At 36.7% G+C, this 27,994-nt stretch overlaps 9 protein-coding genes across 15 annotated transcripts; 5 read left to right on the forward strand and 4 right to left on the reverse strand.

The window, feature by feature from the left end:
• The first annotated feature begins 1,349 nt into the window (after positions 1-1,349).
• LOC110849778 lies at positions 1,350-2,188 on the forward strand. The gene is made up of 3 exons (XM_022097224.2): positions 1,350-1,471; positions 1,549-1,605; positions 1,684-2,188. The coding sequence occupies exons 1-3, from the start codon at positions 1,445-1,447 to the stop codon at positions 2,056-2,058; spliced, it is 459 nt and encodes a 152-aa protein (XP_021952916.1). The 5' UTR covers positions 1,350-1,444; the 3' UTR covers positions 2,059-2,188.
• Positions 2,189-2,336: 148 nt separating this feature from the next.
• On the forward strand, positions 2,337-3,284 carry LOC110849777. The gene is made up of 3 exons (XM_022097222.2): positions 2,337-2,490; positions 2,568-2,630; positions 2,698-3,284. Exons 1-3 carry the CDS (start codon positions 2,359-2,361, stop codon positions 3,184-3,186), a joined length of 684 nt encoding a protein of 227 aa, XP_021952914.2. The 5' UTR covers positions 2,337-2,358; the 3' UTR covers positions 3,187-3,284.
• Positions 3,285-3,762: 478 nt separating this feature from the next.
• On the reverse strand, positions 3,763-8,923 carry LOC110849737 (facilitated trehalose transporter Tret1). 2 transcript variants are annotated; one of them, XM_035851748.1, is made up of 11 exons: positions 8,679-8,923; positions 8,476-8,597; positions 8,104-8,387; positions 7,834-8,038; positions 7,444-7,765; positions 7,214-7,378; positions 5,818-7,136; positions 5,475-5,683; positions 4,726-4,999; positions 4,552-4,643; positions 3,763-4,383 (listed from the first exon to the last, which is right to left on the reverse strand). In XM_035851748.1, exons 1-7 carry the CDS (start codon positions 8,737-8,739, stop codon positions 6,922-6,924), a joined length of 1,374 nt encoding a protein of 457 aa, XP_035707641.1. In that variant the 5' UTR covers positions 8,740-8,923; the 3' UTR covers positions 3,763-4,383; positions 4,552-4,643; positions 4,726-4,999; positions 5,475-5,683; positions 5,818-6,921. The 2 variants fall into 2 exon arrangements, with proteins under 2 accessions (XP_035707641.1, XP_021952865.1); XM_022097173.2 differs by having other exon boundaries at positions 5,475-7,136.
• Positions 8,924-9,413: 490 nt separating this feature from the next.
• Positions 9,414-11,625, forward strand: LOC110849798 (histidine ammonia-lyase). Its single transcript, XM_022097251.2, has 2 exons — positions 9,414-10,061; positions 10,453-11,625. Exons 1-2 carry the CDS (start codon positions 9,507-9,509, stop codon positions 11,452-11,454), a joined length of 1,557 nt encoding a protein of 518 aa, XP_021952943.1. The 5' UTR covers positions 9,414-9,506; the 3' UTR covers positions 11,455-11,625.
• Positions 11,626-15,632: 4,007 nt separating this feature from the next.
• On the forward strand, positions 15,633-17,019 carry LOC110849799 (proteasome activator complex subunit 1). The gene is made up of 2 exons (XM_022097252.2): positions 15,633-16,100; positions 16,185-17,019. Exons 1-2 carry the CDS (start codon positions 15,894-15,896, stop codon positions 16,647-16,649), a joined length of 672 nt encoding a protein of 223 aa, XP_021952944.1. The 5' UTR covers positions 15,633-15,893; the 3' UTR covers positions 16,650-17,019.
• Positions 17,020-18,347: 1,328 nt separating this feature from the next.
• Positions 18,348-20,530, reverse strand: LOC118435940. Its single transcript, XM_035852482.1, has 5 exons — positions 20,109-20,530; positions 19,785-20,028; positions 18,891-19,636; positions 18,565-18,826; positions 18,348-18,488 (listed from the first exon to the last, which is right to left on the reverse strand). The coding sequence occupies exons 2-5, from the start codon at positions 19,993-19,995 to the stop codon at positions 18,463-18,465; spliced, it is 1,245 nt and encodes a 414-aa protein (XP_035708375.1). The 5' UTR covers positions 19,996-20,028; positions 20,109-20,530; the 3' UTR covers positions 18,348-18,462.
• Positions 20,531-22,473: 1,943 nt separating this feature from the next.
• On the forward strand, positions 22,474-23,954 carry LOC110850041 (claw keratin). 6 transcript variants are annotated; one of them, XM_022097524.2, is made up of 10 exons: positions 22,474-22,692; positions 22,760-22,801; positions 22,898-22,906; positions 22,970-22,978; positions 23,234-23,263; positions 23,342-23,350; positions 23,430-23,438; positions 23,514-23,522; positions 23,713-23,721; positions 23,789-23,954. In XM_022097524.2, exons 1-10 carry the CDS (start codon positions 22,548-22,550, stop codon positions 23,806-23,808), a joined length of 291 nt encoding a protein of 96 aa, XP_021953216.1. In that variant the 5' UTR covers positions 22,474-22,547; the 3' UTR covers positions 23,809-23,954. The 6 variants fall into 6 exon arrangements, with proteins under 6 accessions (XP_021953216.1, XP_035707776.1, XP_021953217.1 ...); XM_035851883.1 differs by having other exon boundaries at positions 23,713-23,954; XM_022097525.2 differs by lacking the exons at positions 23,514-23,522; positions 23,713-23,721.
• A 118-nt stretch (positions 23,955-24,072) lies between these two features.
• On the reverse strand, positions 24,073-24,990 carry LOC110849658 (pathogenesis-related protein 5). Its single transcript, XM_022097090.2, has one exon. The coding sequence runs from the start codon at positions 24,868-24,870 to the stop codon at positions 24,145-24,147; it is 726 nt and encodes a 241-aa protein (XP_021952782.1). The 5' UTR covers positions 24,871-24,990; the 3' UTR covers positions 24,073-24,144.
• Positions 24,991-25,551: 561 nt separating this feature from the next.
• On the reverse strand, positions 25,552-26,411 carry LOC110849842. The gene is made up of 2 exons (XM_022097304.2): positions 26,141-26,411; positions 25,552-26,033 (listed from the first exon to the last, which is right to left on the reverse strand). The coding sequence occupies exons 1-2, from the start codon at positions 26,329-26,331 to the stop codon at positions 25,637-25,639; spliced, it is 588 nt and encodes a 195-aa protein (XP_021952996.1). The 5' UTR covers positions 26,332-26,411; the 3' UTR covers positions 25,552-25,636.
• Positions 26,412-27,994: the final 1,583 nt, after the last annotated feature.

A 27,994-nucleotide genomic window follows, 5' to 3' on the forward strand; every position in this document is an offset into this window, starting at 1 on the left:
TTACGTCTGCATCGTACTAGCACTTTCATCAGCTCCAGTTGGAATTGCCATCGGGATCGAGCCATTTTATTACGTCGTTCACCTAATATTCCCCTCTCTTCAGGGCTACCCTTACATTCTGCTGTTTTCCACACGATTGGTCTTAACGGCATTGGCAACCTTCGAAGCAGCGCGAATTGCTTGGCTTATGTGTGCCGGGATGTTGGTAACTACCCGGGCAGTTCTCGAAGCGGGAGAAATGATCGGACGGGTACAAAATCCTAATGATTTCTTTGCCTATTACAACACCTATACCTTGTGGTACACCGTTTTTGCCGGAATTGGAGAATTTTGCATCCTTTGTGAAATGTTTATTGGACAACTTGTCGGGATATTTTGTAATTTTGGGAGTCTCAAGCTTTATGGGAAGTTGCCCATAACAATTTACATTTACATGCCGATGTTATCGGTTTTCATTCCTTTCTTGGTCGACCAACTGCTTCCTTTGGCCGCTCGGTTGTTTGAGAATAGTTGTGACATTGTGAAAAATAAGTTTGTTTCGTATTCGCTAACTGACAGAAAATTATGTCTTGTGAGGCAATTAGAGTCCCTGAGACCGCTTGCCATGTTCGCTGGGGTGGGTGATTATAGGTTTTTTAAGATTGAAAAGTCTACCAGGGCCAGTTACTACTCGATTTATGTGGATTACACGGTCAATGCGTTGCTTTCAATTAATATATAATGAAAACGAGTATGTACGCTGTTTGAGAAAGTTTAGGCTTACAGTATGTAATTTGATTGAAGATATTTCATTTTTGGAGATAATTAAGTTTAGATTTTTTTATTGGCTAGGGTTTTGGAAAATGAAACTAGTTGCAAGTATTGTGTTTCAATACGTCGTTTAAGCTCCACCGTCTTCAATTTCTTGAGTGTAGATAGAAGTAAGTATGTGTATCAGAAGAAATTAAAATTTTCAATTTCAAAAGTCAATTATTTAATGGTCTAAAAGTAGTGATTAATTTGGGCTGGAAAGAGTATTAATTTTAGTCCAATTTTAGAAATACTATAATTGCGTCATACAAAATTCACAAAGCATCTAGATGTTTAGTAAAGAAGTATGTATTTAGCCTAAAATAATTAATCCAGCATTACTGGCACATATCCAGTGTATTACTAGTAAATATGTACTCGTCATCGAACTTTCTTCAACCAATTAAACGCTTATTTCAGTTCCTATTCTATATATGTACATGTATGCACATGTGCATGTATAAGCGAAAATCTAATGTATATTTATGACATTTTGCACACATCTTATTGTATCATGATGAAAGTTGTCCTCATTATGGAATTTCATACATTTATTCACATTCCTGATTCCACCGAACTTTCACTACGACAGAATGTACTTTTAGCGTCTGGTCTGGTCAGTCCTCATCTTATTTATTAGCAACCAAGAGGCAAAATGAAACTCGTCACTATTATTTGCGTCGTAAGTACCTATGTGAATGTGTACACGTGCTTGTGTATAAATTTCAGTTTGAGTTTTAATCAATTATGTGACTTTAGGTTATTGGAATTTTCGGGATAGTTGAAGGAGTTCCACTGGAATCAAATTCATCCATTGTAACACATAAACAATTTAAATTTGCTAAAACAATAACCCACATATGTGAATAACTTGACAATAAAATGATATCATAGTCACGTCAAGATGGTGGAGATGCTGAAACAGTGATGCCAGCCGCCCCAGAAGAAGCACCGGAATCCTTGATCGAAGTTGGAAACTTATTCAACAATATCTTCCAAGGACTGAAACTAATTCCAGTTGCGGCTGCCCACGCTCTGAAGCAACAACAAAATGCAACCCAAGCACAGAATGGGACAACTACGAGAAGACCAGTGAGGTTACCACCACCAAAAACGGAAGTAGTACTTTTGGCGACACAGAAACCACCTCCGCGACGAGTAGTCCAATATCTTCCTGCCCCTGGGGGAAATCCAGTCATTGTTTATCCCGACAATATAACCGAAGATCCGGATGATGAGGATGATGATGCAAGGAGGAAGAGATACTAAGAAATATTTGGTATTTCTAATAATTTCTGTACATTTCGATTAAAGAAATTTGTCTCCGCAAATTATGAATAGTTAAATACGATTAGATTTTAAGTGGGAATTTTGATCAATAAATCAGTGTAGAAAGCAGGCCTTTAGTTATGTACGAAGCTCATAATTTATTAATTAGTAGATGAATATCAATTAATACTTAATTAATATGGATTATGGAAAGCTGAACCGCATTCACTGCAAGTACTTACATAAATAATTGTATAGTAATTCCAACATGCCACTTATTTTCTACTAAATAATCATGTCATGCAAAATTCATCTGGCTCATATTGCCGTCATCGTAAACAATACTTGACTGTATTGAATTCGCACTGGACGATAATGAAGATCGAACGAAATATTTGTAGGATGTGGGTTACTACGTTGTGTACATTTTGGGTAAATTTCTATCATTTTACCAGCTTTAATTGCGTAAAGCCAAGTTTAAAACCATGTTATAAATAAATCTTGCTCAGATTCTTGCATCGACTAATGTTCTTGCGGTATCTCAAGAATCAAGAACAACGTCACAGTCTGGGGTAATCGCACAAATAAAATATTCGAATTATTTGCAAAACTAAGTTAATTGCAATATTTTCAATTCAGCAACCACGACAAGACGAAGAAATTGGGCCGGTACAACAAGTTGGAGAAACGTTGGCCGGTGTGTCCAGTTTGCTGACGAGTATTTTCAATGGTTTGGCCACATTTCCGGTCAACACGGTCCATGCCGCATTGAAACAACAGGCAGATCAAAAAACGGCAGAGGCTCAGCAACAGGCTGCAAAAAACGCAACCATGAATGCGACAAAGATGGCAGGTGGTGGTCTTGCAGATATGAAGGCGCAACCTCCACACGAAATCCAATATTTGCAAACGCAGAAATTTCCACCGCCCCCACAAGTGATCCATCAACCTGCACCGCCGGAAGTCATCCATCAGGCACCACCACCACAAATCGCACATCAGCCCGCACCGCCACAAATCCAAATTATCACTGCAGCACCAGTGGTGGTAACGACGACAACGGAGGATGTCGACGAAGATGGAGATGAGGACGAGGACGCCAAGAAATTGAAATTAACAAAAGCTTGACATGTGTATTGCTTTAATTGATAACCGCTTTAATCTACTGGAATCAAAAATCCTTATGAAAATTTTACCTTAATAAAGCCTAGACTTCATAGACTTCATTAGACTTCATTTTTAATTAATAAGATCAACGTGCAAAAATGTAGTTAACATGAAAAGAGTTTTACATGAAGGAGTGCGACAAATTAATTATGCAATTAACTTCTATTATTGGATATTGTTAATTGTTGAATATTACACAAACTAAGTATATTTGCTACTGGGATCTCATATTATTTCAAATTATTATCCGAAATAATGACAAAAACAGTGTGGTGCAGAATCGATATAAATGCATACGTATTGCCATATTCTGAAAATGAGTTTACTAATTCCATAATTATTTAGTCTGGATCACCCTGTTTCCATAAGATTATATCTGTATATGGATGAATATTGCACGACAAAAGTGACATTTACGTATTCTGGATCAATTTCCCAATTAGAAATATGGAATTTGCATGGGAAATAAATTTCAACTTTTTTTTCACCAATGTAAAAAGCACATGCAAACATTATGGATTACATGAACCACTCAAATTTACATATATGCATATATTTATTTTCTGTGAATGGAATGTACAGTTGACAGTGCTTATTTATGAGTCATAAGTTATGAAATCGTTAAACGAACAAACAATATAAGTATGTATAACTGCAATAAGGTCTGCATATTGTTTGTCCTAAGTTAGGACTCCTAACTGAGTAATTTGTAACTATTTATAAAAATAAACTGCATAAATGATCCACACTTTTAAAATTAACTAGCACAACGATTTAAAATATCACTCGATGTCTATTAATTTTATAAAAAAATGGAAAATAATTTTATAAACAGTGCACAACAAAGTTGTTAATTTTAATGCTCAAACATGGAATTGATCATTATTCAGATTTCTTGACGGAACTTCTCGTCTTCATTCCACCCCCACCAGTGGATGCTCGACCTCCTCCCCCTCCACTCTTAATTTGCTCTTTAAACGAGTTCACGATGCAGAGGACGTATCCGAAGGCTAGCACTTTTGTGGCGCCTACCGCGTAAAATTTCCACGTGAATTCATAATCGACCGCAGCCACCACGACCGGAACGGCGACCGTGAGGCCAGTGATGGCTAGGGTAAACATGGTCCGGTACCAGGTATTAATCCGCGCATAGGTTTTCTATAAATTCATAAATTAAATTGTTTTGTAATTCAAATTAGCTTGTGCATCAAATATTTTAGAACAACCATTTTTCTGGATCACCATTCTCAATTTTTACATTTTTTATGTTATTTGAATTTTTTAATTCGAAGAATTTTCCAAATTAAACATCCACACAAAACCAACCTCGTTAGCTCCCTGAAATAGTTCCACGTCGAGTAAGAAAATGAGCAGAAGAATAATGAGGGCCAAGAGTAAAAGTGCAATTTCTTGCTGAACTGCAAAAATCAAAATTTCGTCACAAATTATAAAATATGTTCAAAGTATGTACAATATATAATATGTACGATTAATGCACACCCTTGAGATCATCGACATATTTTGAGCTGTAGAATTCCACTTTTGAGCCAGTATCTAGAATTTTATCGGCAGTGCTGTCCTTTCCGAGGGAAATTTTTGCCACTTTCTCTCCCATTTTGGCGACAGATTTTGGCTTGGCGAGTCCCAACTTGGCGTAATATTCGTTAAATGTGGAAACCAAGCCTTTCGCAGAGTGGACATGGCTAACTTCTTTGGAGTTTATTAAACCACCCAGAGTGTACATGAAGTAGCCTGCAGTTATGAGTACCAGCGTCTGAAAAAGTGCATAAGTTACACATTTTTTAACAAATGGTCCGACAACTTACTTCGATCTTCATAACCCAGTAAAATTCAAAAAACTGCACACGCTTAACTAGAAGTTTACAAATATCAGGGTACCAATCTATTGCAAAGGCCTCTTTATATACGTACATTGTAAAATAATTTTACAAAGGTTACACAGTTTACTAGGTTATAAACATACGACTGAATTCCAGAGAGGCAATTAACGCAGGCCTTGGTAACCTTGCAAAATCCGTAAATTCTGTAAACTTACCAACTTTTATAAATTTTATGAGCTACGTGAAATTAGCTTACAAATTTTTGTAAACTTACTCAAATCAATGGGGTATTTTGTACAAGTTTGTAAAATTATTCTACACAATTTAAGGATTTTTCAAAGTTACCAAGACCTTCTGAATATCCTCAAAATTTGATTGCATACGAATTAATTAAACGATTAAACTTACGCCATGAATGACTGCAATACTTCTGGTCGCATTTTGCAAGGACACGGGACATGGTAACTTTACCATTTTTTAATTGGAAAGTTAAAATATGTAATTATAAAAATGTACGAGTCTTGTTTCTAAGTTATAGTTGCTATGGAGAAGCAGACGAGTTTAAAGGCAGTGAAGAAATGACAGTTGGTTGTATTTTATACGGCACGTAAACCAATCTGGAGAAAAAAGTGGCTCTGGTTTAACACGTTCATTTGTTACGGCATCAAAAATATCCCGATTTAAAATTACGCATGAAAAATTGATAAACCCAAATTACAAGGTTAAATATGCTGGAAACCTGCATATTCACCTATCCACTAATTCCTACGAAAATATCCTCGTTATAATTGAACAGTCCCTAATGCAGTCTACTGGATATTGTTATGCGCTGGAATCACCCTTGGAAATACTGGACTTTGGGGGCTACACGAAATGAACATTGCAGATTTTTGCCAATTTTTGTCTTATCTTGTGGTATATTTTCTAAGGGATTCAGTCAGTTAGAGTAGGTAGGAAATTGTAGGTTATTGTGACCAAAAGGTCTTTATTGAAGCCGGTGGTATCCTTTATGTACAGCCTTCGAATTTTGTAGTAGTACGTGAATCACGTAACGTGACGAACCCAGGATGGGAACAAGTTGTGTAATAATGTATCGAGTCCAGACACAAAATGTTATGGACACGTTTTCAACAGTGAGATTAGACACGTATGCATTATGCAGAGAAAGAGCATGAACATTGAACACTATATGTATACATATTGCACATATTTATTTATGTATGTACTGTTAGTGAGGTAAATTGACTGAATTGTTTATTATGCGATTGCGACGCTGCAGTAATTACAAAATATTATGTCAAAAAATAAACAATGAGATTAGTTTATCTGTAGCGTACTTTCAGAAGCCCCTGATTAAATATAATATGATTAACATCAGAAAAAAACATATGAATAAACACGGAATTATGTATATTTATCATAATGTTATTTATTTATTATGAGTAATGATAAATATCACAAAAAAGTAATTATAAAGTAGGTATTCATATTTATATTTAGGCTACTTGAAACATAGAAATAGCGTTCGAGTAAGCCCTTGAGCCTTGAACAAAGAAATATCACAAGATTTCTAGACTTCAGGTTTTTTGGTTCAAAATTCGTATTTAAATTTTAACATTATATTTCTTGTCTTGTGACTTATGGATATCATGTTATTATAAAAGTGTATAAATATGTAAATATTTGCAGTAATAAGACGCAGACGAAAAGCATTTTAAAAAGTTTTATAAAATTGTGCAAAGAATTCATGCATGCATATGTATGCACATATCTTTGTCATGCACCTATTTAACGAACATTTACGTACATATGTAACATACTAAACTAAATTTTTTCGTATAAACTCATCACAACACTAAACTTTTACAAACATACTGTTAATATCCTCTAAACTCTTCCCTTTGGTTTCGGGCACCCAGAAATACACAGAAATAACTCCAATAATGCAGACGCAAGTAAATGTCCAAAATACACCAAAACTTCCCACCTCCTCCTTGACCCCGTCGAATGCAAACGTTATCGTGAATGCGGAACCTCTCAAAGCTGCCGTGCAAATGGCTGATCCAACTCCTGAAATTTTATTTCAAGACCAAAAAGTAAAAATATGTAGATATGTATGCATAATATGCAAATTTCCACTGTTTTACCTCGAATACTTTGTGGCAATATTTCCCCCATCAGCGTTGTCGATATTGGTCCAATTCCAACACTGAACATGACAATGTAAACGACCAAACATATCACAGGTGCCCACGATGAGAGTAAAACAGTCCCTTCTTTCTCATAAAAGTAAAAGTATGTGCCCAAGAAACCTAGTGAAATTCATGCTCTTTAAAAACTTGCTCTGAGGTTGCTGAAGAATACCCAGTGAAATTACCTAGTGAAATTGCCATCCCAACTTCACCCATCAAGAGGAGAGGACGACGACCAGTCTTGTCGATTAGAAGGCAGGAAAGGGCTGTAGCGAGGAGTTGAAACCCGCCAAATATTATTGCCAACGTATTTCCGTTCGCGGTATGACCAGCAGATTTAAAAATGTCTGCGGTAAATGAAACTATCACAGCAAATCCGGACAGTTGCTCTATGAAGACTAGTCCGACACAAAGTAGAAGCGGGATTACATTGGCACGGTGGATTATTGAGATTGGTTGAAGGTCAGAATTGACAGAATTTTCAGGTTTCGAAGTCTCTTCAGGAATCTGAGGAATATAGGAAATATAGAAAAAAATTCATAATAACGGAAACTTTTATATTTTTAAAGCAATACCGATTTCAGTTCGATCTGCACATCCTCCAGTCTCGTTGTGCCCCTGTACCAGGCCAGACACTCGACTGCTTTCTCTCTTTTCCCCGTGTGAATTAGATGTCGCGGGGATTCCGAAATAAACATTAGCAAGACAAATTGTAACACTGGAATGATGGCGGATATGATGGAAAGCAATTTCCAGTCTACAAAGCTTCCGATGGCATAACTAAACAAAATTTAACGAAATAAATTGATTTTATGTTCGTAATGATGAAATAAATTTCTTGTCACCTGAACAGCATTCCGGAAGTTAGGAATATTCCGTACATATTTGATAAAATCCCTCGAATTTTAGGTTCTGATATTTCACCAACTAAAACTGGTCCAACAACGCCATAGAATGAGGTCGCATACCCCAAAATAAACCGGGAGACGTAGAGCATCCAAACATCGCGGGAAAATATTAGCACTAACCAACCAATCAGAGTGGGAATGGTGGCCAACGTGGCGGAAAGTTTTCGTCCCAGCTTGTCCATGACGAAGCCTGCACTTAGGCAGGATATCAGCCCGCCAATCTGTTCGAAATTTTGAAAAATAAGTTCTATGTAATTTTGAATGACAAATGAATTCTCAAATTTTAAACATAATTTTGCCTCGTCTTACATTTACAATTGACGTAATCCATGATATTGATACGGAAGACAATTCAAAATCTTGAGAAAGGGAGGAAAGTCCAGGTGACGTCCATGCGATAACAGTTCCGAGTCCGAATACTCCGAGATTTACTGTAATTAAATTAATATTTAGTGCATAGGTAAAAAACTAAAGTTGTACTTAATTAGCCTAAAATTAACTTCACTCCGTACCAGCAATTGTTGCATAGAGTTGTCTAAATACGCCTAAAATTTTTGGGTCAAATATCATCATACTTATCTTTTTCGGAATTGCTTAATTTAGATTATGATGATCAGCAACAATGACAGAAATACTATCGTGATCGTGGCCAACGTTTATACTGAACTTTTAAACGATACAATTTGCTACCAAGTTAAGCACATGCAGAACCGGTAATGTCACTGCTTGCCATTTATTGTTTATTGTTGGGTGCTGTGTGACTTGCTGAAATTGAATTGTATTAATACATATGTATGAGTAGTATGTATTTATGTGCTACTCAGTAATCTGCATGATAATTGCATCTCGTGGAAGATCGGACAGTAGTTGTAAATAAAAAATAATTTTGCATATCGATGTGTGCCTGAGCTTTGTCAAACAATGGGAATCGATTCGTTGGAAAACACGTTTTTTGTTGACTGGAAGAGTCATTTGTTATGCTACCGAGTAGTAAGTAACAACGTAATAGATTCGGTGAAAATGCGAACGCAATACCGGTGTATGCATTAATAAATACATAATTTACCTGGCAACAACATACATTTAGGTCGGAAGTCCAACATTTAACTGAAAATCAGATGCAATAACAAGATTTACATAATCTAATTAATGTCTGTGTTAATGCACAATTCGCAGAAGTGGTTACGTGTGCTGGGAGGATGCAGCGTGAGAAATGGGATTATTTTCCCCGTATATAAAGACACACGATATGGTCATTCTGATTTATATGTATTTATGTAGTAGAACAATTCCAAGTTTCAATTTTCTTCCAGTTTGCTTGCCATAATTTTTGCTAAAAAATGGGACACTATCAATCCAACTCGGTCACCATTGGGAGTAACCACATCACAATTGAAGACATTGGCCGACTAGCGTTGCAAGATTCCGTCTGCGAATTGTCGACACAGGCGGAATTCGTGGAGCGGATTCGCCTGGGTCCTACCACGGTGGAAAAATTGGTGAAAGAGGGTCACGTAATTTATGGCGTTACGACCGGATTGGGCGAGTCTTGCACGGTAACAATTTCGCCCCAACTGATTGCCGAACTACCAAGCCATGTCATTCAGTTTCATGGGTGTGGATCAGGCGCCTACTTTGATGACCGGCAGACAAGAGCTATTCTGGCGGCGAGGCTTATCTCGCTGGCTAAAGGGTACAGCGGGGTGCGTCTCGAGCTCCTGGAACAAATCGCGGGTCTTTTAAGGAATGATGTCTTACCAAGAATTCCGCAAGAGGGGTCTGTCGGGGCGAGTGGCGATTTGACACCGTTGTCGTACATTGGTGCGGTATTGTGTGGATATAGAGATGTTGTCTACAAGGGAGAAGTAATGGAGGCGAAGAAAGCGTTGGAAAAGGTGAAGAAATTTTATTTTACTTTTTAGCTTCATCGTCATACAGGGTGGTTTAAATGTCTCGCTACAATGGAGAATTTTTCAATCGAAAAAATTTGTAACTTTCCATTAGTTGTCAAAATTTTGCATCGGAAATTCAATTCACAATTTTAAGAACTTCATTATGCTCCATCAGTATTGATATCAGAGTTTAATAATCGATAAAATCTGAACTCTAAATGCTCTTAACTAATGGAGATTTATGGGCTTTTCCCTATGCAAAATTTTGCATCGTATTAAAAAAAATAGCGAGACATTTAAACCACGCTGTACATATATAGTTCCTTTCCACGAGTTAAATACTTGCAATTTATGTAAATGCATGAATAATTCTAATCGTAAATTAACTTCCTAGGTCGGAATGACCCCACTCGTCCTAATTCCGAAAGAAGCCCTCGCCCTGATCAATGGGACCTCCGCCATGACGGGTGTAGCTTGTCTCGCATACCAGCGAGCCCAGCAGATATCCCACCTCGCCACGCGCTTAACCTCCCTCACAATTCTCGCCCTCAAGGGAAACCTTTTCCATTATGATGAAACCCTGTTTTCCGTAAAGCCTCACCGCGGCCAACAGCGCGTCGCTGCCAGAATTAGGCAAGACTTACTGGTCTCTTCCGCACCGAAGGATTACAGCAAAGTGCACCGCATCCAGGACCGCTATTCGACTAGGTGCGCGCCCCACATCATCGGCGTCCTGGAAGACGTCCTCCCCTTCTGCAAGGGGGTGATTGAAGCGGAACTAAACTCTGCGAATGACAACCCCATCATCGACGTGGCCAATGGAGGAAGTGTCTTTCATGGCGCGATGTTTTACGGGGGTCACATTGCGATGGCGATGGACACGCTGAAGTGTCAAGTTGCCAACATGGCGGACCTCATGGATCGACAAATGGCCAGCTTGGTTGATCCCAACTACAGCAATGGACTTCCCGCCAATCTGTCGGGATGTGTGGGAGAAAGGGCAGCTATTAATCATGGCCTGAAAGGATTGCAGATTAGCGTGTCGGCCTGGACGGCGGAGGCGCTGAAGGGAACAATGCCCGCATCGGTGTTTTCTAGGTCGACGGAATGTCACAACCAGGACAAAGTGAGCATGGGAACTATTGCGTCGAGAGATTGCGTCCGCGTCTTGGAGCTGACGGAGCAGGTGGCGGCGGGATTGATGATTGCGGTGCGACAAGCCTGCACCATTCGGGAGGAAAGGGAAGGCCTCGAGATGGCAATGTCGGAAGAGAGTAGAGAATTTTTGAACGAGATTAAGGCAATGGCAGAGTTTGTGGCGGAAGATAAGTTTTTGGATCCCATCGTTAGGAAATTGGTGGGCAGGATAAGAGACAGGCCACGAGCGTTATATTAGAGAGGAGTACATTTTTAATGGGTTAATTGAATTGAGAATGAGTATGTGTAATCACTAATTTTGAGAATATTTTGCAATAATAAAGGTAGCATTTTAACACAATTGATTGTCTATGCTTTTGAGCAATTAGTTTGTTCCGAACGAGCACATAAATAAATATGTGTACATATATGTATGTACGTCCATGCCCCCTGCTTATTATTTCTACAGGCACATGAAATGGATGTACAACAATTTGACTTGTGTAAATTGCATCCTGAGTTTTTCACTTAATTTAACGTAAAAAACTATCAAAATTTTTGACCAGCAATTTCATAAGTACTCGGAATTATCAAGACCATGTATTGCATTAATATAATTAAGCACATAAATCATTTACTTGTGTGTACATACTTATACAATTGGCAATCAAAATTGTATTAGTACCCCACATACATATTTAAACTAATGCATTTATGTAATTGGGTAACTTAAATTTGTCTCCAGAGTTTTCAAGTTACGTAAGCTTCTTAATGCTGTATGTATTTATATAATAACCAAATTGACAACTTATGCTTAGTGAGTGCATAACTTCTGTACCAAAATAAAAAAAATGTGTTAGTATGTATGTGTGACGCACATATGTACATGTGGAGCTATTATCAAATACCTATTAATAAAAGGAATCAGTGACCTAAATAATTAAAGGTACGATTCAAATCTTCGCCCTCTTCACATCTTCACCATGAGTAGGAAAAATCTATTATGTTATGAAGAATTCGTCATTTTGATTACATGAAGGTAGATGAATTAACTTATCCTTAGAATCGGCATGATAATTATTTTATAATTCTTAGAAGTGTAATATCGAAAGCTTGCAATAAATATGTCTGCGTTATTTTAAAGCAGTCATCTCATCCGAGAACTCATCTAAATTTATTTTTTAATGTATTTCTTCGCCGGAGTCACTGCGCGGGAGGAAATAAGGCGTCGGGGACCCCGACACCTATCGTTGGGTAAACATTACATTAATATTATGTATTTATGTATACTTTATTGGATATATCTTCTTCAACAAACATGACTAACCTTTTGGAACACATTCATAAATTGAGTACTGCATTAATGAAATGAAATGCTTTTAAAAAATAAATGCCACATCTCAATATATAATTTCTTTCTCAATCAAATGCATTTGCTTAATTGGATTGTGCGAATGTACATCCTTCTACAAGTGTAATAAATATACTAGCGTTTCTGAATTTCAATACCTCGAGGAAATATACAACAACATCACACTGCAATTAGCCAACTTCACGAAGAAGTCATGGATAAATCCAGGGTTAAGTTATTTATCAAAATTGACACAAAAGTTTTGCGAATTTCTCAGATCCTGGGATATTTTCCTATACCCGTCGAAAATGGGAGTCATACCGCTTTGAGGAAAAATATTTCCACTGTTCCATCCCTACTATTTTGCCTCTTTGGGTTTGGCTGCATTCTTATATTCACTTACCACATAAAAGCAGACCATGTCCACTATGGAGCCCCGGAGGTTGGCCCGCAATTTTTTTCCAGCACTTTTTACGCTACTGTGTTCCTTAAGGGGACGGCCCACATCTTTACCATCATATTCGTCCGACTAACAATTTTCTTGAGTCGTGAAGAACTATCGAAATTCTACGACGAATTCGTCTCCTTGGTGGAACAGTTTTCACTATTTTTCCATACAACAAAAACTTCTGAATTGACAAACGCTGGTTCTGCGATACGGAACAGGTTTGAGGGTCGATTTAAAGTGGAAATAATTTTACTTGGTTTGTCTTGCTTTGTGCTAATTATTGACATGTGGGAAGCACACATTTCAAATCCAGCAGCAGGTACATATAAAATATAATTAAACAATAATTTTGATTTCTTAAACAACTGAAATGCGCTATTTCATTACAAAGTTTAACCATTTCAACAAGCTTGTTTATGCAAATTGGGAATATGCAATTATTCAAATTCATAGATTATTTTTTTGGGTCACCTCATTTGCATAAATCCAGGGGTTTCTTCGCGTCTCGGAACTGCCTATCCTTCGCAATACATGCTAAAGCCATTTCTAAAATTAGCCTGCTGGTGATTTTTTCTTATAAAAAATCGGAAAATAAGACATTTTTACTCTTTCCATTTTTTCGAAAAAGTGACCGTGTCGCCAGCCATGTCGAAATTTCGACAAGGTCGAAAACATCTTTATTTTATATTTTGAAACCATACCCAAATATAAGAATATAAGAATATCTATAAGAATATCTTTGTCGAAGAAATTTTGTCCTAGGTGCAATTTTTCGATTAAAAAAATCACTCAAAATGCCCCAGAAAAATTGACTTTCTTTAAACCCGTAGATATATCGACGTTACAATTTAGTCAGATTTATGATAAATCTGAATTTCCCCAATTTTGGCGATACGGGCCTTTCGATGTTGAATAAGTAAACTACTAGTATGTGTCTCTCACTAATGGGTCAAAATATGCAAATTAGGTGACCTGAATTAGGTGCTAATTCAACAATAATTCTTATACAGATAATACTCTGTTATACAGATAATACTCTGTAATGTTTCTATCTAGCATCCTTCTCAATATTTGTCGCCACAATTCCCTCCACGCTGGGCTACATCCACGCCATCTTCCTTTGCCAACTTGCCTTCTTTTTCAACTGGTACCTGGAAATATTGTGTGGATTGGAAGAGTCTCATTTTACCCTTGTCGAAATGAAAATCCAATTATATTATCGTTTAAGTGCAAATGTTTCCTCTTTTGCTCGATTATTTAACGCTTGTATCGTCATCGATATGGCGCACAGTGTGATGCGAATCATATTTTCGTCCTACTTTATAGCCTCATTTATCGGTCAACCCTACTACACTGGTCGTGGGATTGCTTCGGACACTGTTACAGTGATGGGGTATCTTTACTTGATTTTCATGATTTGCAAAAAGGGGTCCCAAATGGGGAATGCAAGTGATGATTTTATTAAAAGTTGTGATTGTGGGTATGGGAAAGATGGAAATTTGGGTGGAGAAGGTCAGATCTATTTGGTTAGGCAAAGTAGCCCGAAATTGAAGCGGATTTGGCTGGACACGGATTATTTTAGAGTTGATCTTGGCCTAATTGCACCAGTAAGTTGAACTTTGCTGCAATATTAATGAGAATTAGAATGTTTTGTGGGTTGCTAAATATGTACTTAACGGGTTTATCAATACATACACAGATCATTGGAACTCTGGTGACGAACCTGATTGTGTTGATGCAATTTCAAAAAGGGGACAAAACGTGAGGAGTTCTGAAAACTGTTGCAAAACCATAGATACATATTAAGTGATATTACATTTCCATTGGCAATGTCTCTTATTTATTTACGTAGGTATACAGACTTAAGTACATGCAAAAATGCAATCACACTTTAAAGTCATTAAAAATCTAAATATTTATTTACTTAATCGAAGAACTCGATCGCATTCTTCCATGCCACCCTTTTTACATGGTTGCAAACCAAACAAATAGAATTTTACTAATTGTGAAATTTTTAAACGTGGGGTTGAAAATATCTTGTTGGCCGACAAATTAGTATTTCTCAAGTTCTCGGAGAAATTGTCGATTAACCTGGAGGTTGACCGAGATATTTAGGTATGTACGCGTTTACATAAAGATTTGCGTGAAGATTTACATTTTCAGACAAGAACAACTTATTGTAAGAAAGTATGGGACGAAGCATTAAAGCAAGTTCATAAATAAATAACGCTTGATTCATACATTAATCCCAAGTTAATAATAACTCTTCATCACACAACTGGGGATTATAGATGGTCACGAGGATGATAGGTAATGCATAACATAAAATGAAGGTTATTACAGGCAACGTAACTTTCACGTTCATGCAACTTTATACATATCCTTTACTGGCATCAATTCAATCGTTCTCGAGACGACCATGGTGATGCAGTATCGCAAAAAAGTCTGTCTGTACTTATAAAGCGATTTCATTTCGTCGTAGGCTAAACTCGTATAATCCACTTTTTTGCACTGCCTTCTGCAATTTTGTCCATTCTTGTATATGCATAAGCTTTACTTAATGGACTCATCCTCAGAGTGCTTACTTGGAAATTCAACTTATACTATTTGTTAATGTCAACGTTATGACTCACCAAAACGTTGCGTCATACCAGCTTTTCATATGCATGTATGTGCATACGTTTTGCTGGTGATGAGAATTAGCTATGTACACACGCCATGTCTCGTTATTATAGCATTTGGATAAATTACCAAAAATATAAATATGTACTGAGCCCCTCACCAAACGAAATTCAAACACAGCTTCATATCTGTTGTAGCCACATCATAAATAAATACTGATTCAATTTGCAGCAGAATTTTAAAAGTTTGAAAGTCATAACATTAACAATCAAACAAAATGAAGACTGATACCCAAGCGCAAGAAATATTTGACGAGTATCGCACCTCTCTCGGGGACCAGGTGGAGATCATATTTTCCAAAAAGTTGATTCAAAATAAAGTAAAGTTTGACAAATTAAGGAGTGAGCTTAATCTGAAAGAAAAGTGGGAAAAGTGTCACCCAAAAAGTACTCCAGACCACAACAATAATTCGAAAGATAATAAGGTACTGGATTCAAATTTTTCATCAAGGATTTATAAATTCTGGGAAAAAATCAATATATTGAAATTTCATTTTAACCCATTCCAGGAAACTGTTCAAAATTCCTCTGATTTTGAATACCCTACAAATCCTGACGTATTAGAAGCAGTACTGAAAATTCAGCCCCACGTTGAGGAATTTTTAGTCGATACGCGAACCCTGACAACTTGGCTGGATTTGCAGAAGGGAAAATACGAGTCTGGAAACAGTTTCGGGTCTGAAGTAATTGATCAAATTGCATCCCACGTGGATACAAACAGGGCCGGGATAGGTTATGGAATATACCTCGAGGAGAGGCGGAAGCTTATCTGCAAATTGAAGAAGCATCCGTGGAGTGAGGATGCCGAATTGTTGGTCCAACTACACGACTACTATTATTTCTGGACGTTGGAAAGTTCTCTTATCTCATTCGCCAGAAGTTACGCCCTCATTTATGACATACTAAAGAAAAACTGGGACACGATCGCGAGCGTGGGAGTAGCGCAAGATTTACAAAATTTGTCCATGTATTAAGCATAGTTTTAGATAATGTGATAATTAATGTATATATTTAATTAATTTGGTAAGATTGAAAACGAGCTTAGACGAGGTAGATTTTGAGTTATAGATTTTGAGAAAGGATTCAGGGTATAATTAATCTGCTGATTAATTTTTTATGAAAATAATGAAATTTAATGGCTAAGAAATTATTGTCGAACTGCGTTTATGTACATACTCACATTTATGTACATACTAGATAAATATGTACATATATATATTGTACAAATAAATTTATTTATGCACAACACTACATGACATTTCCAATAATGAAACTATCACTATCTGTTCAAGTGGAAATATTTAAATGGTTACATATATAAAAATAAATACTTATACCACAATACCACAATGGAATATCATAATGAATATTTATGTCATCAGGCTCAAAATTTATCACAGTACAGTGTGTGAGACTTATTTTCACAATTCATACATATCCAGTACACTCTTAAAAACCCGGTGTTAATCATCACCGAACGGTGTATATGTATATGTACATATGTGCTTCACCAAATGGCGATAATTTTTGATAAATCTTGTCCACATGGTGACAAGTTGTCACTGACTGGAATGGAGTTAATTTTACCAGAATTAGGTGCATCCTTCCGTATTGAGGAAAAATGCCTTCAGGTCCACAGTCACGCCTCATATTCTTCTCATCTACATAAACACAAGATTTCGGACTTTGATAACTACGTATTTAGTAACACTTTTCTTTTTTGGCATAAATTCGCCAAATATTTTGACTTATGCATACCAATAATTAGTTTGATTTATTTTTACGATTTTATGAGTATCAATATTATGTAAACATTATGATGTGCAAAGGATGTTGGGTATTATGCAATAAATCAATTATTAATATTACTTATTTAGTAACACTTTTCACTGGAAACTGATACCAGGCAGTAAAACATATCTAATAAGGAATTGAGCCAAGTTAAAATTAATGATTCAGCTCTTCCAGTTTTAGCCAGTTTTTCACATCTTGTAATTTACATAATTGATGCATACCAGCACATATGTAGGTTGGAGAGTAGCAGGGCAGAGAGGTCACTTTTTAGTAATGTTCATCTATGTTGGATTTGAATAGCGTTTAGTAATTGATGACTTTCTTACTGCAGAAATTGCAAATATTTCCTGTTTCTCCATGGGTTCCAATTGCACGCGTATGAAAAAGATGGTGATTCTGATAACTAATCACTGGAGAGCGAGATGAGTTATTTAATGAAATCATATGATATTGTCACTTTTTCATAATCTATGCAAGTCAAGTTGCATCATGATTTTTCAACCAATTTTTATTTATAATTATATCGTGAGGTTGTAGTTCAAGATAAATTAGTATTTAAATGGAAACTAACATAATTCTTGTCTTGACTGCATATTAAGATGCATACGCAAATATATATAATCATTAATTAAATTAGAGTTAATTTCACATGGATGAGAAAAGATTTAGTTTGAGGAATTAATTTCTCAAAATAATCTTAATCTTAATCTTAAGTTTTAGCATATAATAAATATCCTTTGTTTCACGTGCATTAATCTTTATAATATTTTGAACTTGAATAGCATAACAGATTTGGACATGTTAAAAACCTCCAGAGTTAAAATATCCACTTGTAAAGATCAATTTATTTAAGTAGTTGCAATGTGATTTGAACGCAATTTAATTTGTACGTGTATGTAAATTTGTGAGCATTTTTGGTAGTGTACGTACATACATATTGTGTCAATCAAGTGTTAAGAAAATCCAGAAATCGAAACCAAGCATCCAAAATGTTTAGATGTCGTCATAATTGGGCGGTACTGAAAAAGTATGTCGAAAATTATCACCAATCAATATCACCAACCAATTAATAATTAATTAATCAATAAATCTTACAAGTCTCCAACGACACCATGGACACCGCTCGGGAGGGGAGGCTAGAATAACTGGGTGGAAAGAGGGACATCACCGACCCCACGAGTGACCCGACCCCCATCACCGGCGCCGTTGGTTTTTCAACCTGTTCGCTCTCTTCATTAGGTGCTGAAGGATCGGGTTGCCAACTGGGGGCAGAAGGTGTCGGATCGGTCGCGTCCGTCCCCAATGAGAGATCAATCTGAACGGTTTCACTCTTCTCACTCGCAGTGGTGACCTTTACCTAAAATAATGCAAAACTTATTAATAAAGTTACATAACTACTTAAATATGCAAATTCTTTTAACCTGTATGATATATCGGATCTTTAATTTAGGTTCATCCTCCATCTTAAACGAAGGAACTCGTATTTTATCCGTCGCAAATTTTACACTCCTCGTAAACCGTTCTCTTTTCAGGAACCGTTTGAATGTTACGCAATGCATGACTTTTGTCGTTGAGAGTGGATTTTTTCCTATTTCTGGCGTATAGCAAATAATCCTGGTCAGCCAAACGGTGATATCTTTTAGAGAGCCTTTTTCTTCTCCATCTTGGGCAGATATTGTGCATGGGATGCTTTCTCCAAGGATGAATTCAGATCGGGGTACTTGCACCGAAATCTTGACCCCGTCAAGGACAAAATCCTTTTTTGTGGGAACGCTATTACCCGGGTTGACTGTCTCCTGTCCCGGGTAGTTGATCTCTTTCCAGGCAAGTTCTCGTAGGAAACTGGGGTTCTTATTACTTTGGGCGAGAACGCGGAGAAAATACTGCACTTTGCCGAGCGGGGATTGAAAGCTGGGTGGGATGAGGATATTGGGTGGGAGTTTGAGGTGAAAAGGGTACTTTTTCAGGGGGGTGGATGTTAGTGGGATGGACACATTTTTTCCGTGGGTTGGGTAGAAGCGGTGCTGTATGGGGCTAGAGGGGGAGGAGGAGATCGATAAGTCCTGCAGGGAGCGGGAAAGACCGGAGGGGGAATGGTTTGGTGGTAATAAGGGGTACGTTTTGGTTTCCTGTGTTTCAAAGTTTCCAGCGAGCTCTATCACAAGTCCTGGAATAATTTACAATAAATTCGTTGGTCACACGTCTTGGAGAAGGACTTTAAAAATCGTACAGAAATATCGAGCTAAACTATGGAAATTTTAGTTTTAAGAATGTTGATAAAACATATTTCCAAGTAAATTATAGGAACTCGATACCGAAATGATCCAGTGTTTTCGTGAGTTGGACCGTGCCCCGAATTTCGTTTCGTTTGGATTTAACTAGGTTGATTAAGGCTCCATCGTAGGTGGATTCTCTTCTCATGTGGAGATTTTCATGGGGCGAAAATTTTAAGAAATTCCACTCATTTAGCCCCATACCGCTCCCTCGTGAATGGCAAAACCCCACAGCACCTCCCATCCCAGGCATTTTGTCAGATTTGCTTAGGTATTACAGCTAACGCTTTATGAATTCAGGGCTCAGTGATTACTTATTTAAATAATTGTTATGAAAATACATAATTATTTATAAGTTTAGCTTACCTTATGCAAATGTAAACTTCTGTAAATACTTAACAGGCATTAATATTTCTAAGATAATTCTCACTCTCTAGGCCTTGTGATATTTGAACACATGTTTCTCAGCAGGAGAACGTTGGCGAAATATGGCTAAACGTTTGTGCAGCTTGGGACAACCTGTGTGGGTGAAAATCGATAATCCCGACTCGTGTGTTGTCTGTGCTTTCACCTACTTAAACACCAGAAAATGTAGAAACTTCACTTTTGCAAGCCACTTGTTGGATAGGTTTGAGCATTTTAAATGCTTCATATTTCACAAACCCCAATGCTGCACAGGATTCATAGAGAAGCGTGTCAGACATATTACATATGTACATGCATGCATACATACATATGTAAAAACCTAATTCAAATTTGGCATGAATAAATTGTGAATACCTTCGTGCTACATGCTTTCGTGGATACAATGTATGTGTTATGTATTTATTGATTTACTTACAAGAGTTGGGCTTCCCTTAAAAGATAATATTTTTTGTAGGTTTCAAACCAGCAGGTCTGTATGTATGTAGTAAGATTTACGTACATATAAGAATGTAGTTAGATATTATACATGATACATATGTAACTAAGGAGGACAACCCTTCACCGACAGAATCACCGATCTTGATGCCCTTTGGATATGTTGTAGTCCTAGGTGAGTCTAGCAAAAGTGAAGAAGGATTTCATTCAATGGCCCCATTTGCGCCCGCCACACCCACTCAAAGGTGCGAAAATACCCTGTTTTGGTTCATTAAAAAAATCACCAAAAATCCAATTTTGGTCGGATTTTCACAATTTAAGCATTTTTGTGACCCTAGATAGTTGCTTTATCATATCCAATAGCAAACTCAACTTTTTTGAAATTTTGATTTTTTCGAAATCTACGAAATTTTCGAAAATATTCAAAAATTCAAAAAATTGAAATTCATGTCGGATACGATAAAACAACTATCTGGGATCAAAAAGGTGCAAAAATTATCAAATTATCATTAAAAATGGATTTTTGGTGAATTTTTTAATGCGACCAGTTTGGCATAAGATTCCTCTTTGAGTGGGTGTGGCGGGCGCAAATGGGGCCATGGAATGAAATCCTCCTTCACTTTTACTAGACTCACCTAGGACTACAACATATCCAAAGGGCATCAAGATCGGTGATTCTGTCGGTGAAGGGTTGTCCTCCTAAGTAATTAACGGTCTGACCATATAAAAACTTATCTATACATATCTATATATTCATTCAAAATATGTAGGTTCTTAGGGCAGCCTTGGAACCAAAACTTATAATTTAAAATGTGTGCTGCTTAAGTATTGCATACATAATTTAATGCTAGTTTTATGTAAGATCAACGAGAATATGCCTGACATATGCATTGTAAGTACCTCACATGCTTACATAGGGCATTTATAAGTTTGATTTCTGATATGATTTTGACATTATTGGACAGTTTCATAATTATAAATTACGAATGTAAGCAAGAATGATCAAACTTTGTGGCGCACAAAAATGTACTAGCCAATTGCATCAATAAAACGACAAAGTTTTTAATGCGTCATCCGATTTTCTAGTATTTTATGTAACCAGGCAACCAAATCTTTTATACTTTTATTAAACTAATATAATTGAACCATGTCCTTAATAGATAGTTGCGTAATGTTTTTTTAAAGAAAAGCTATGTATCATTGCATGATGTGTATGTTTGTCTCATCTCCATCCTTCACTGGAATTTTTTTTCAGATTCGCTACTTTTTTGGGAATTCCGTCGGATCTACCTCATTTGCACGTTTGTCTCGGTATATGTCACGCTCACGTTAAAAAAACCAGCTATCTCCAGATTTGGTTTCGGAAAAAACGATTTGCCGAATCCCACACGATTACAAAAAATTTGTTTCTTGCGTTTTGTTTCGCTTTCATGCGTTTCATACATCTGTACTTGTGTATGAAAAAGTCCAGGTGTTTTATCTGTATTATCACACATTATTTGTGTAATGTACATAAATTTACAGTTTTACACACATTTTTGATGAATATATTACTTGAACATATTACGAATACATATGTACGAGTTCGCCATTTTTTTGCAAAATTGCGAACTTCGTTTTTTTTATACCTATGCGAACTCGTAATCAATATCCCTAGTATCCTCACCTGTCGCTTCAAAAGCATCGGTCTGGTCTATCTTCTCAAACCATGAATAATTACTGTTTTGGAGAAATATATTGTTTATATTGTTTTAGTTACCCTCCGATTTCTGCCTGATTAAGCATATCAATTCGTCGATCACATTTTTAATTAGAAATTTGCCGTGAATCCGGCCAAGTTGATGGAGTCTGAGTAATATATAAATCTGCTTCTCTCCAGGGACTGGCCCCAGTTGAAATTTCCTTAAAGTACAAAGCACACTGCTACTTTTTCTTCTGAATAAAATGGGGAAATTTAATAAGATTGTTGAATTAATTCTTTACTTTGTACTGCTATCGTTTTCCGTTCATTCAGTGCGTGGGAATCCAATCGGCGCACCTGAAGTTAATAATGGATTAACGTATCCAGACGTCAATGGCCCTTCTCCTGGTATGTAGCTCGCACTTTCATCAGTTGATTGAGGATAATTTAATCATATTTTGATTTTTTGGATTAGCATTGATTCGAGAGCCGAGATTTATTAAGAAAGGATTCGGAGGTACGCACACAGATACTTGTCTAGCAGATAATATTAAGTCAAGCCACGTGCTTTTTCTATGATGCTAATAATTTTGTATTGTAATTCTTTATACAGGATACGGAGGTATGGCAATGTAATTATCGGTTCATATTGCATAATATTTACACAAATCTTAATTAATTGCAGGATATGGAGGTGCGTAATGACCTAAATACATACGTAACATTGATTGTTCCATCTTGCATTTTTGTTTATTTTTGTTTATTTAAGCAAAAAAATATAAAAATGCATTTGTCATTTGTCAACTTAATTATGAAACCAGACAAAAGACACCTTTAATGCATTTTTCATGTATAATTTTATTAATGGGCTGGCAATACATATGTCTCACAAATATTTATTTTCTTAGTAGCTTTATCGGTAGTGAAAATTTTTCTATCTTATCCGCAGGTTATGGAGGGGGTTTTGGGGGCTATGGAGGTTAGTTTTTACTGTGCATATGTATATTTGTTAAAATCTATATAATTTTGATGTTGATTTTCTAATTGTTTTTTTTAGGATATGGAGGTGAGAATTTTGACATTTGGAAGTGATAATTGAAACAATTATTATTAGTTGATATTAATTTGTTTAATTTTTTTAACAGGTTACGGTGGTAAGCTGCATACCTGACCTAAATAAATATCTTTGTGTTCATCGTTATATTAAAATTAAAATTTTCTAATTCCAGGTTATGGAGGTATTCTTTCATAATCCGTTTTATGCAATTAATTTTAGTTCATCTTAAATATTTTGTTAATGGGAAAATTTGCAAGTTAAAAGTCGATTAGTTGTTAGTTTGGGGAGCAAAGGAAAAATCTGATGTTGCAGATTTCCTTGATAGCATTCCATGTACTTGTCTTAATTTAACTATTTTAAATTTCTTTCAGGATATGGTGGTGAGTTACAACGAGAGCATTAATCCTGTTAAATATGTATGAGTGGTATTTTCTAATTGATTTTCAGGTTATGGAGGATATGGATAAAATCGCCGAAAAAGAATTCAACAAACTCTTTAATGACTATATTGTACTTTTTTATGGGGACTTAATACTTTGCCCACTTTTCAACATACTTAATTTCATATTCTCAATTTATAAATAAAATTAATACCTTTCAATGAATGCATAAATATCTGTGTAAATACGTACATATGTTATGGCACCATTCACTGGAGTGTGGTACATCATACATAGAGAACAATGTGTCATGCAATCTAAGAATTAATTGCATATGAGAATCAACATCAATTGCTATGTTTCGCATATAATTCGAACTTTATTTCAAATAAATAATAGAATTTTAATTTAACAACAATAAAACTAGGGGCAAAAAGTAATCTCATATCCCGATGACCCCGCTGACTTTCCTTTACACGCCCAATCCGCGTCTTTCTTATCGTACGCGTAACTATACGAGTCTGGACATTGATCCTTAAACAGTCTCGAATATTCGGTTGGTTGACAGTTATCACGATTATTATAGTACGGCCCAGTACAACAATATTTGTCCTCCCTCTTCGCACTGCATCCACTATTGCAAGCCACCATCCTTCCTCGGCTGTCAAATTGTCGGAAATTTCTCTCATTTGGGCACACGTTAAAGTTGAACTGACACCGCAACAGTTTGCAATTCTGGTCCAAGTTTACACCAAAGGGTTGAATCGCCATGGGCAGGTTGAAACCGTCAACCAAGCTCAAGTCATAAAAGTCCAGCCCCATGAATTTGTCGAATCCGAATTCGGCTAGTGTTACAGGTTGTAAAGTCGTCCTTCCACCCGGTGGAGAGTTTCCGGTCACGCAATTATTGCCATTTGAGTCACATCCGGTTTTCCCCCAGACGCGGCCAGAAGTCCAGCCATCGATCGTGGAGAAGCTTTGGCGTTGTCCCGGATTAAGTTTGAAACCACCACCGGCAGGGATTTGGTTGTCGCCGAAGGTTCCCACCCATACGGTTTCGGAGCAGCGGTTGATTACGTTGATTTGATGGGCAGCGAAGGTGTTCAGGATCAGGGTGGATAGAGTAAAGGATGTGAGAATGATGGACATTTTGGTGGGGAATGTGAGACGATATAAAAGATGATGTTATTAGTAGTTTGATTGTATTCTGAGGTAGAAAGATGAGAGTGTAACGTTTTTATATGTAAGAGGATGAACTATTAATGATTTCCAAGTAAAGAGTAATCGAGTATTTGTGAGGCTTATAAAATTGACGTGAATGTGATGATGCGGTTGAGGACTGGGGAATGAGCTGGTAAAATTTGATAAATATTTATTTGTATTTCGCAGCTTATTAAGCTACTGTACATACTTAGGATTAGTACATTGGAATATTTATTAGTTACGCCGGATGAGAATAATTTAATGAGAACATGCATTTTGTCTATTGAAAGCAGTATCAATTGTAAAAAAAACAGATGCATTTAACTGGAAAAGATGATTAATGGAGACAATTTGAGTAAACAAACTACTCATTTTCCCAGTAATGACTGTGGAAATATGGAAAAGATTGGCAACAATCCCACTTATTAGGCTTATAGCTTAAGGCAGCAAAATGTATAAACTTAATGAAAACTTTTAATTAGAATTTTTGGTTTACAATTTCTCTTGCCATAAAATTAAAAATTTTCTTTTAAAAATAAATCATTTCTTGTAATTTGGTGAATATATGTATGTAAACGTGTTTAACTAGGATTTAAAATCGGAAAATAAATTGAGGCGAACAAAGCATCCATTTTAACAAATTTTATTTTTAAGTATTGCTTTATTCATTTTCATAACTGGATCTGAACTTGATCATGTAATTGGACAATTCTTAAGCACCTGCGCAACCGGAAACCACCGAGGCGAAAGGGACGCTATGAATTAACCAATGATCGGCCCCACTCCCAGACGTGTTTTCGAAGCAGGTCGCGTTTCCGGTAAAGTTATTTGTCTCCCATAATGTCCAGTTGCTCCTTCCCGAACTAATCGCGGAGGCAGGGACGAAGGGAAAGTTATTAGCGGAGAGGGCAGTGATGATAACCTCACGACCAGAAAATCCTGATTCTTCGTAGACCGAGATAGCGCTCGTGGAAGTGTCAAGAGGTCCCTGATGGCGGAGAGACTTGACGTTTAAGAAAGCAAAAGTCGTGGGGGAACATCTCGGCTCGTAAGAGGGACCAAAGGGGGCCACGACATTGGTAAAGTTTTGTTCACGGTAGAGGTGCCAGCTGATATAAGAAATTCGAAACTTAGTACTTTTTATGTGCGCTTATTATTTACAGCTTTATCAATTTTATAACGATTTTAATACTCTAAATTAATTCCTGTGACTTACGTTCCGACATACTCCGCAGATTTGGAGGCATTGATGAAAGGTTCCCAATACGTGAGGGTGGCATGTTTTGAGGTAAATCCGATGTAGTCACCGGTGCAGTTCTCGCCCTGAAAGAAGGTGAAGTACTGCTTGACCCCGGTGGCGCAGGAGAAAACGGTGATGAGAAGGGTGGCGAGAACAAGGAAGTTCATTTTGAAATTGTAAATCAAATTGAGCTTTTTCTTACTTGGTGTACAGAAAGAAATGGATTGTGTGAATGAATTTGGATAACCGGGGCAACCGAGTTTTATACCAATTTGATAACAAAAGACAATGGGCTTATCCATCAATTCGTCTGTCTGATGGACGTACGCAACTCTGTACGAGTACGTTCGTTGGTAAGACTGCGTAGGTAGTACAAAATTGCACGTTAACTGATATCACGAGTTCAATAAGTAGATTTGTCTGTGGTCAATCCATTAATAAATTTATTGATAAGAAATCAATTAGAGGAGGCATATGCATAATTCGATAAGCGATCTCCCCGAACTTGCAGCTGAGTTAACAATTTAAGATCGCAGTCCGATTAATCGATGTAATTGCAGAAGTGTTTGTTGAATTCAATTTTTCTGGTCGTCATTCATGATGATTCAAGCGTCACATTACCGGTCGTCGCCAAGTAAGTCAGCTATTGCATATTGTTTTGCGGAAAATAAATATATGTCCCATTATTAAAATGTGACTTATTACTATTTTGGGGTAAATTCTTGAGATTTTCATCTCTAGTCAAAACTCTTAATTTTCTTATGTTTTTAAAGTCATACCTGTTTTTCGGATGAATGTGCATATCCATTTGTTGTGAGAAAATAAAAGAAAATTCATAAAATCAATGCCATTTATTACATGGGTAAAATTAGCGGAATAGCATTTTTGTGAATTATATATTTGCATATGTACATCCTTGAAGGCTTGATCACCTGGGAGGTCGACCAGAATGTAATGAAGTAGGTAAATAAATATACAAATATTATATGGCTATCTGAAGATAAGACATAATTAAGGGGCATAATTAAGTGCTGGGGGCAGGGGTCGTGGTGGTAGTGGTGGCATTGTTTACAAGGGAGACGGCACAATTCCAGGCGGTGATGTCGTATTCGACGAAGAGTAAGGTGACTTGCGTCTCTTGGCAAACGCAGGTCACGTTCAGCGGGCCAATGATCGTCGTATTCACCGCGCCCACAGGGGAGCAGACATTTGCTGAAATTCAATACAAAAATAGTTAAATTTTTCAAATAAAATAATGTCAATGTTAAAATAATTTCACAAAATTGAAAATCGTCAGCTTATATATTTCAATTTATGCAGGAACATTTATTTAAATGTTTTACCTCCAATTGTTATTGGGGTTGACTCCACAGGTAGAACAAGGCTCCCGGCATAAGCCACCAAGGCGACGATGGCAATGGATTTGGTGAAGGAAAGCATTTTAGATATCTCTGATGTATGTTTCCGAAGTATGTAAACTGTGACAAATTTGGAAATATTTTTAAGAAATTTTTTTTTGTGGGAAATGAGAAATTTATTAGTAAGATCTTGACTTTGACTTGTAGATTGGATGTGAATGTCCAATGTGAAGGACGGCACCTTTTTATTTAAAATATTTCATGCGCAATTTATTTTTTCGGTCCTGACGCTTATTTTTGTTTGTCAAAATATTGCGGATATTCAGCCATTCATTACCCAGTTGGATTAAAGCGGTTCGATAATTAATGTTTTGATCAAATCATTTGTTTCACTTATTAGTTCCTGACAAAATTTGAGCTTTGCTAATGATTCTTTAATAGTAAATTATCATGCGTATATATAAATATGTAC

This window comes from Folsomia candida, unplaced genomic scaffold, assembly GCF_002217175.1.
Source record: "Folsomia candida strain VU population unplaced genomic scaffold, ASM221717v1 Fcan01_Sc005, whole genome shotgun sequence".
NCBI lineage: Eukaryota > Metazoa > Arthropoda > Collembola > Entomobryomorpha > Isotomidae > Folsomia > Folsomia candida.

Coding starts and splice junctions, on each gene's coding strand:
- LOC110849778 (XM_022097224.2), top strand. CDS start 1,445: ATGAAACTCGTCACTATTATTTGCGTC. Junction 1,472..1,548: donor TCGTCACTATTATTTGCGTC/GTAAGTACCTAT, acceptor ATGTGACTTTAG/GTTATTGGAATTTTCGGGAT. Junction 1,606..1,683: donor TGGAATCAAATTCATCCATT/GTAACACATAAA, acceptor ATGATATCATAG/TCACGTCAAGATGGTGGAGA.
- LOC110849777 (XM_022097222.2), top strand. CDS start 2,359: ATGCAAAATTCATCTGGCTCATATTGCCGTCATCGTAAACAATACTTG. Junction 2,491..2,567: donor CTACGTTGTGTACATTTTGG/GTAAATTTCTAT, acceptor AATCTTGCTCAG/ATTCTTGCATCGACTAATGT. Junction 2,631..2,697: donor GAACAACGTCACAGTCTGGG/GTAATCGCACAA, acceptor TTTTCAATTCAG/CAACCACGACAAGACGAAGA.
- LOC110849737 (XM_035851748.1), bottom strand. CDS start 8,739: ATGATGATATTTGACCCAAAAATTTTAGGCGTATTTAGACAACTCTAT. Junction 8,598..8,678: donor ACTCTATGCAACAATTGCTG/GTACGGAGTGAA, acceptor ATTTAATTACAG/TAAATCTCGGAGTATTCGGA. Junction 7,137..7,213: donor ATTGCCACAAAGTATTCGAG/GTAAAACAGTGG, acceptor ATAAAATTTCAG/GAGTTGGATCAGCCATTTGC.
- LOC110849798 (XM_022097251.2), top strand. CDS start 9,507: ATGGGACACTATCAATCCAACTCGGTCACCATTGGGAGTAACCACATC. Junction 10,062..10,452: donor CGAAGAAAGCGTTGGAAAAG/GTGAAGAAATTT, acceptor TTAACTTCCTAG/GTCGGAATGACCCCACTCGT.
- LOC110849799 (XM_022097252.2), top strand. CDS start 15,894: ATGAAGACTGATACCCAAGCGCAAGAAATATTTGACGAGTATCGCACC. Junction 16,101..16,184: donor ATAATTCGAAAGATAATAAG/GTACTGGATTCA, acceptor AACCCATTCCAG/GAAACTGTTCAAAATTCCTC.
- LOC118435940 (XM_035852482.1), bottom strand. CDS start 19,995: ATGCCTGGGATGGGAGGTGCTGTGGGGTTTTGCCATTCACGAGGGAGC. Junction 18,827..18,890: donor AGATCCGATATATCATACAG/GTTAAAAGAATT, acceptor GCATTATTTTAG/GTAAAGGTCACCACTGCGAG. Junction 18,489..18,564: donor CATGGTGTCGTTGGAGACTT/GTAAGATTTATT, acceptor ATACTTTTTCAG/TACCGCCCAATTATGACGAC.
- LOC110850041 (XM_035851883.1), top strand. CDS start 22,548: ATGGGGAAATTTAATAAGATTGTTGAATTAATTCTTTACTTTGTACTG. Junction 22,693..22,759: donor CGTCAATGGCCCTTCTCCTG/GTATGTAGCTCG, acceptor TTTTTGGATTAG/CATTGATTCGAGAGCCGAGA.
- LOC110849658 (XM_022097090.2), bottom strand. CDS start 24,870: ATGTCCATCATTCTCACATCCTTTACTCTATCCACCCTGATCCTGAAC.
- LOC110849842 (XM_022097304.2), bottom strand. CDS start 26,331: ATGAACTTCCTTGTTCTCGCCACCCTTCTCATCACCGTTTTCTCCTGC. Junction 26,034..26,140: donor TCTGCGGAGTATGTCGGAAC/GTAAGTCACAGG, acceptor TTCTTATATCAG/CTGGCACCTCTACCGTGAAC.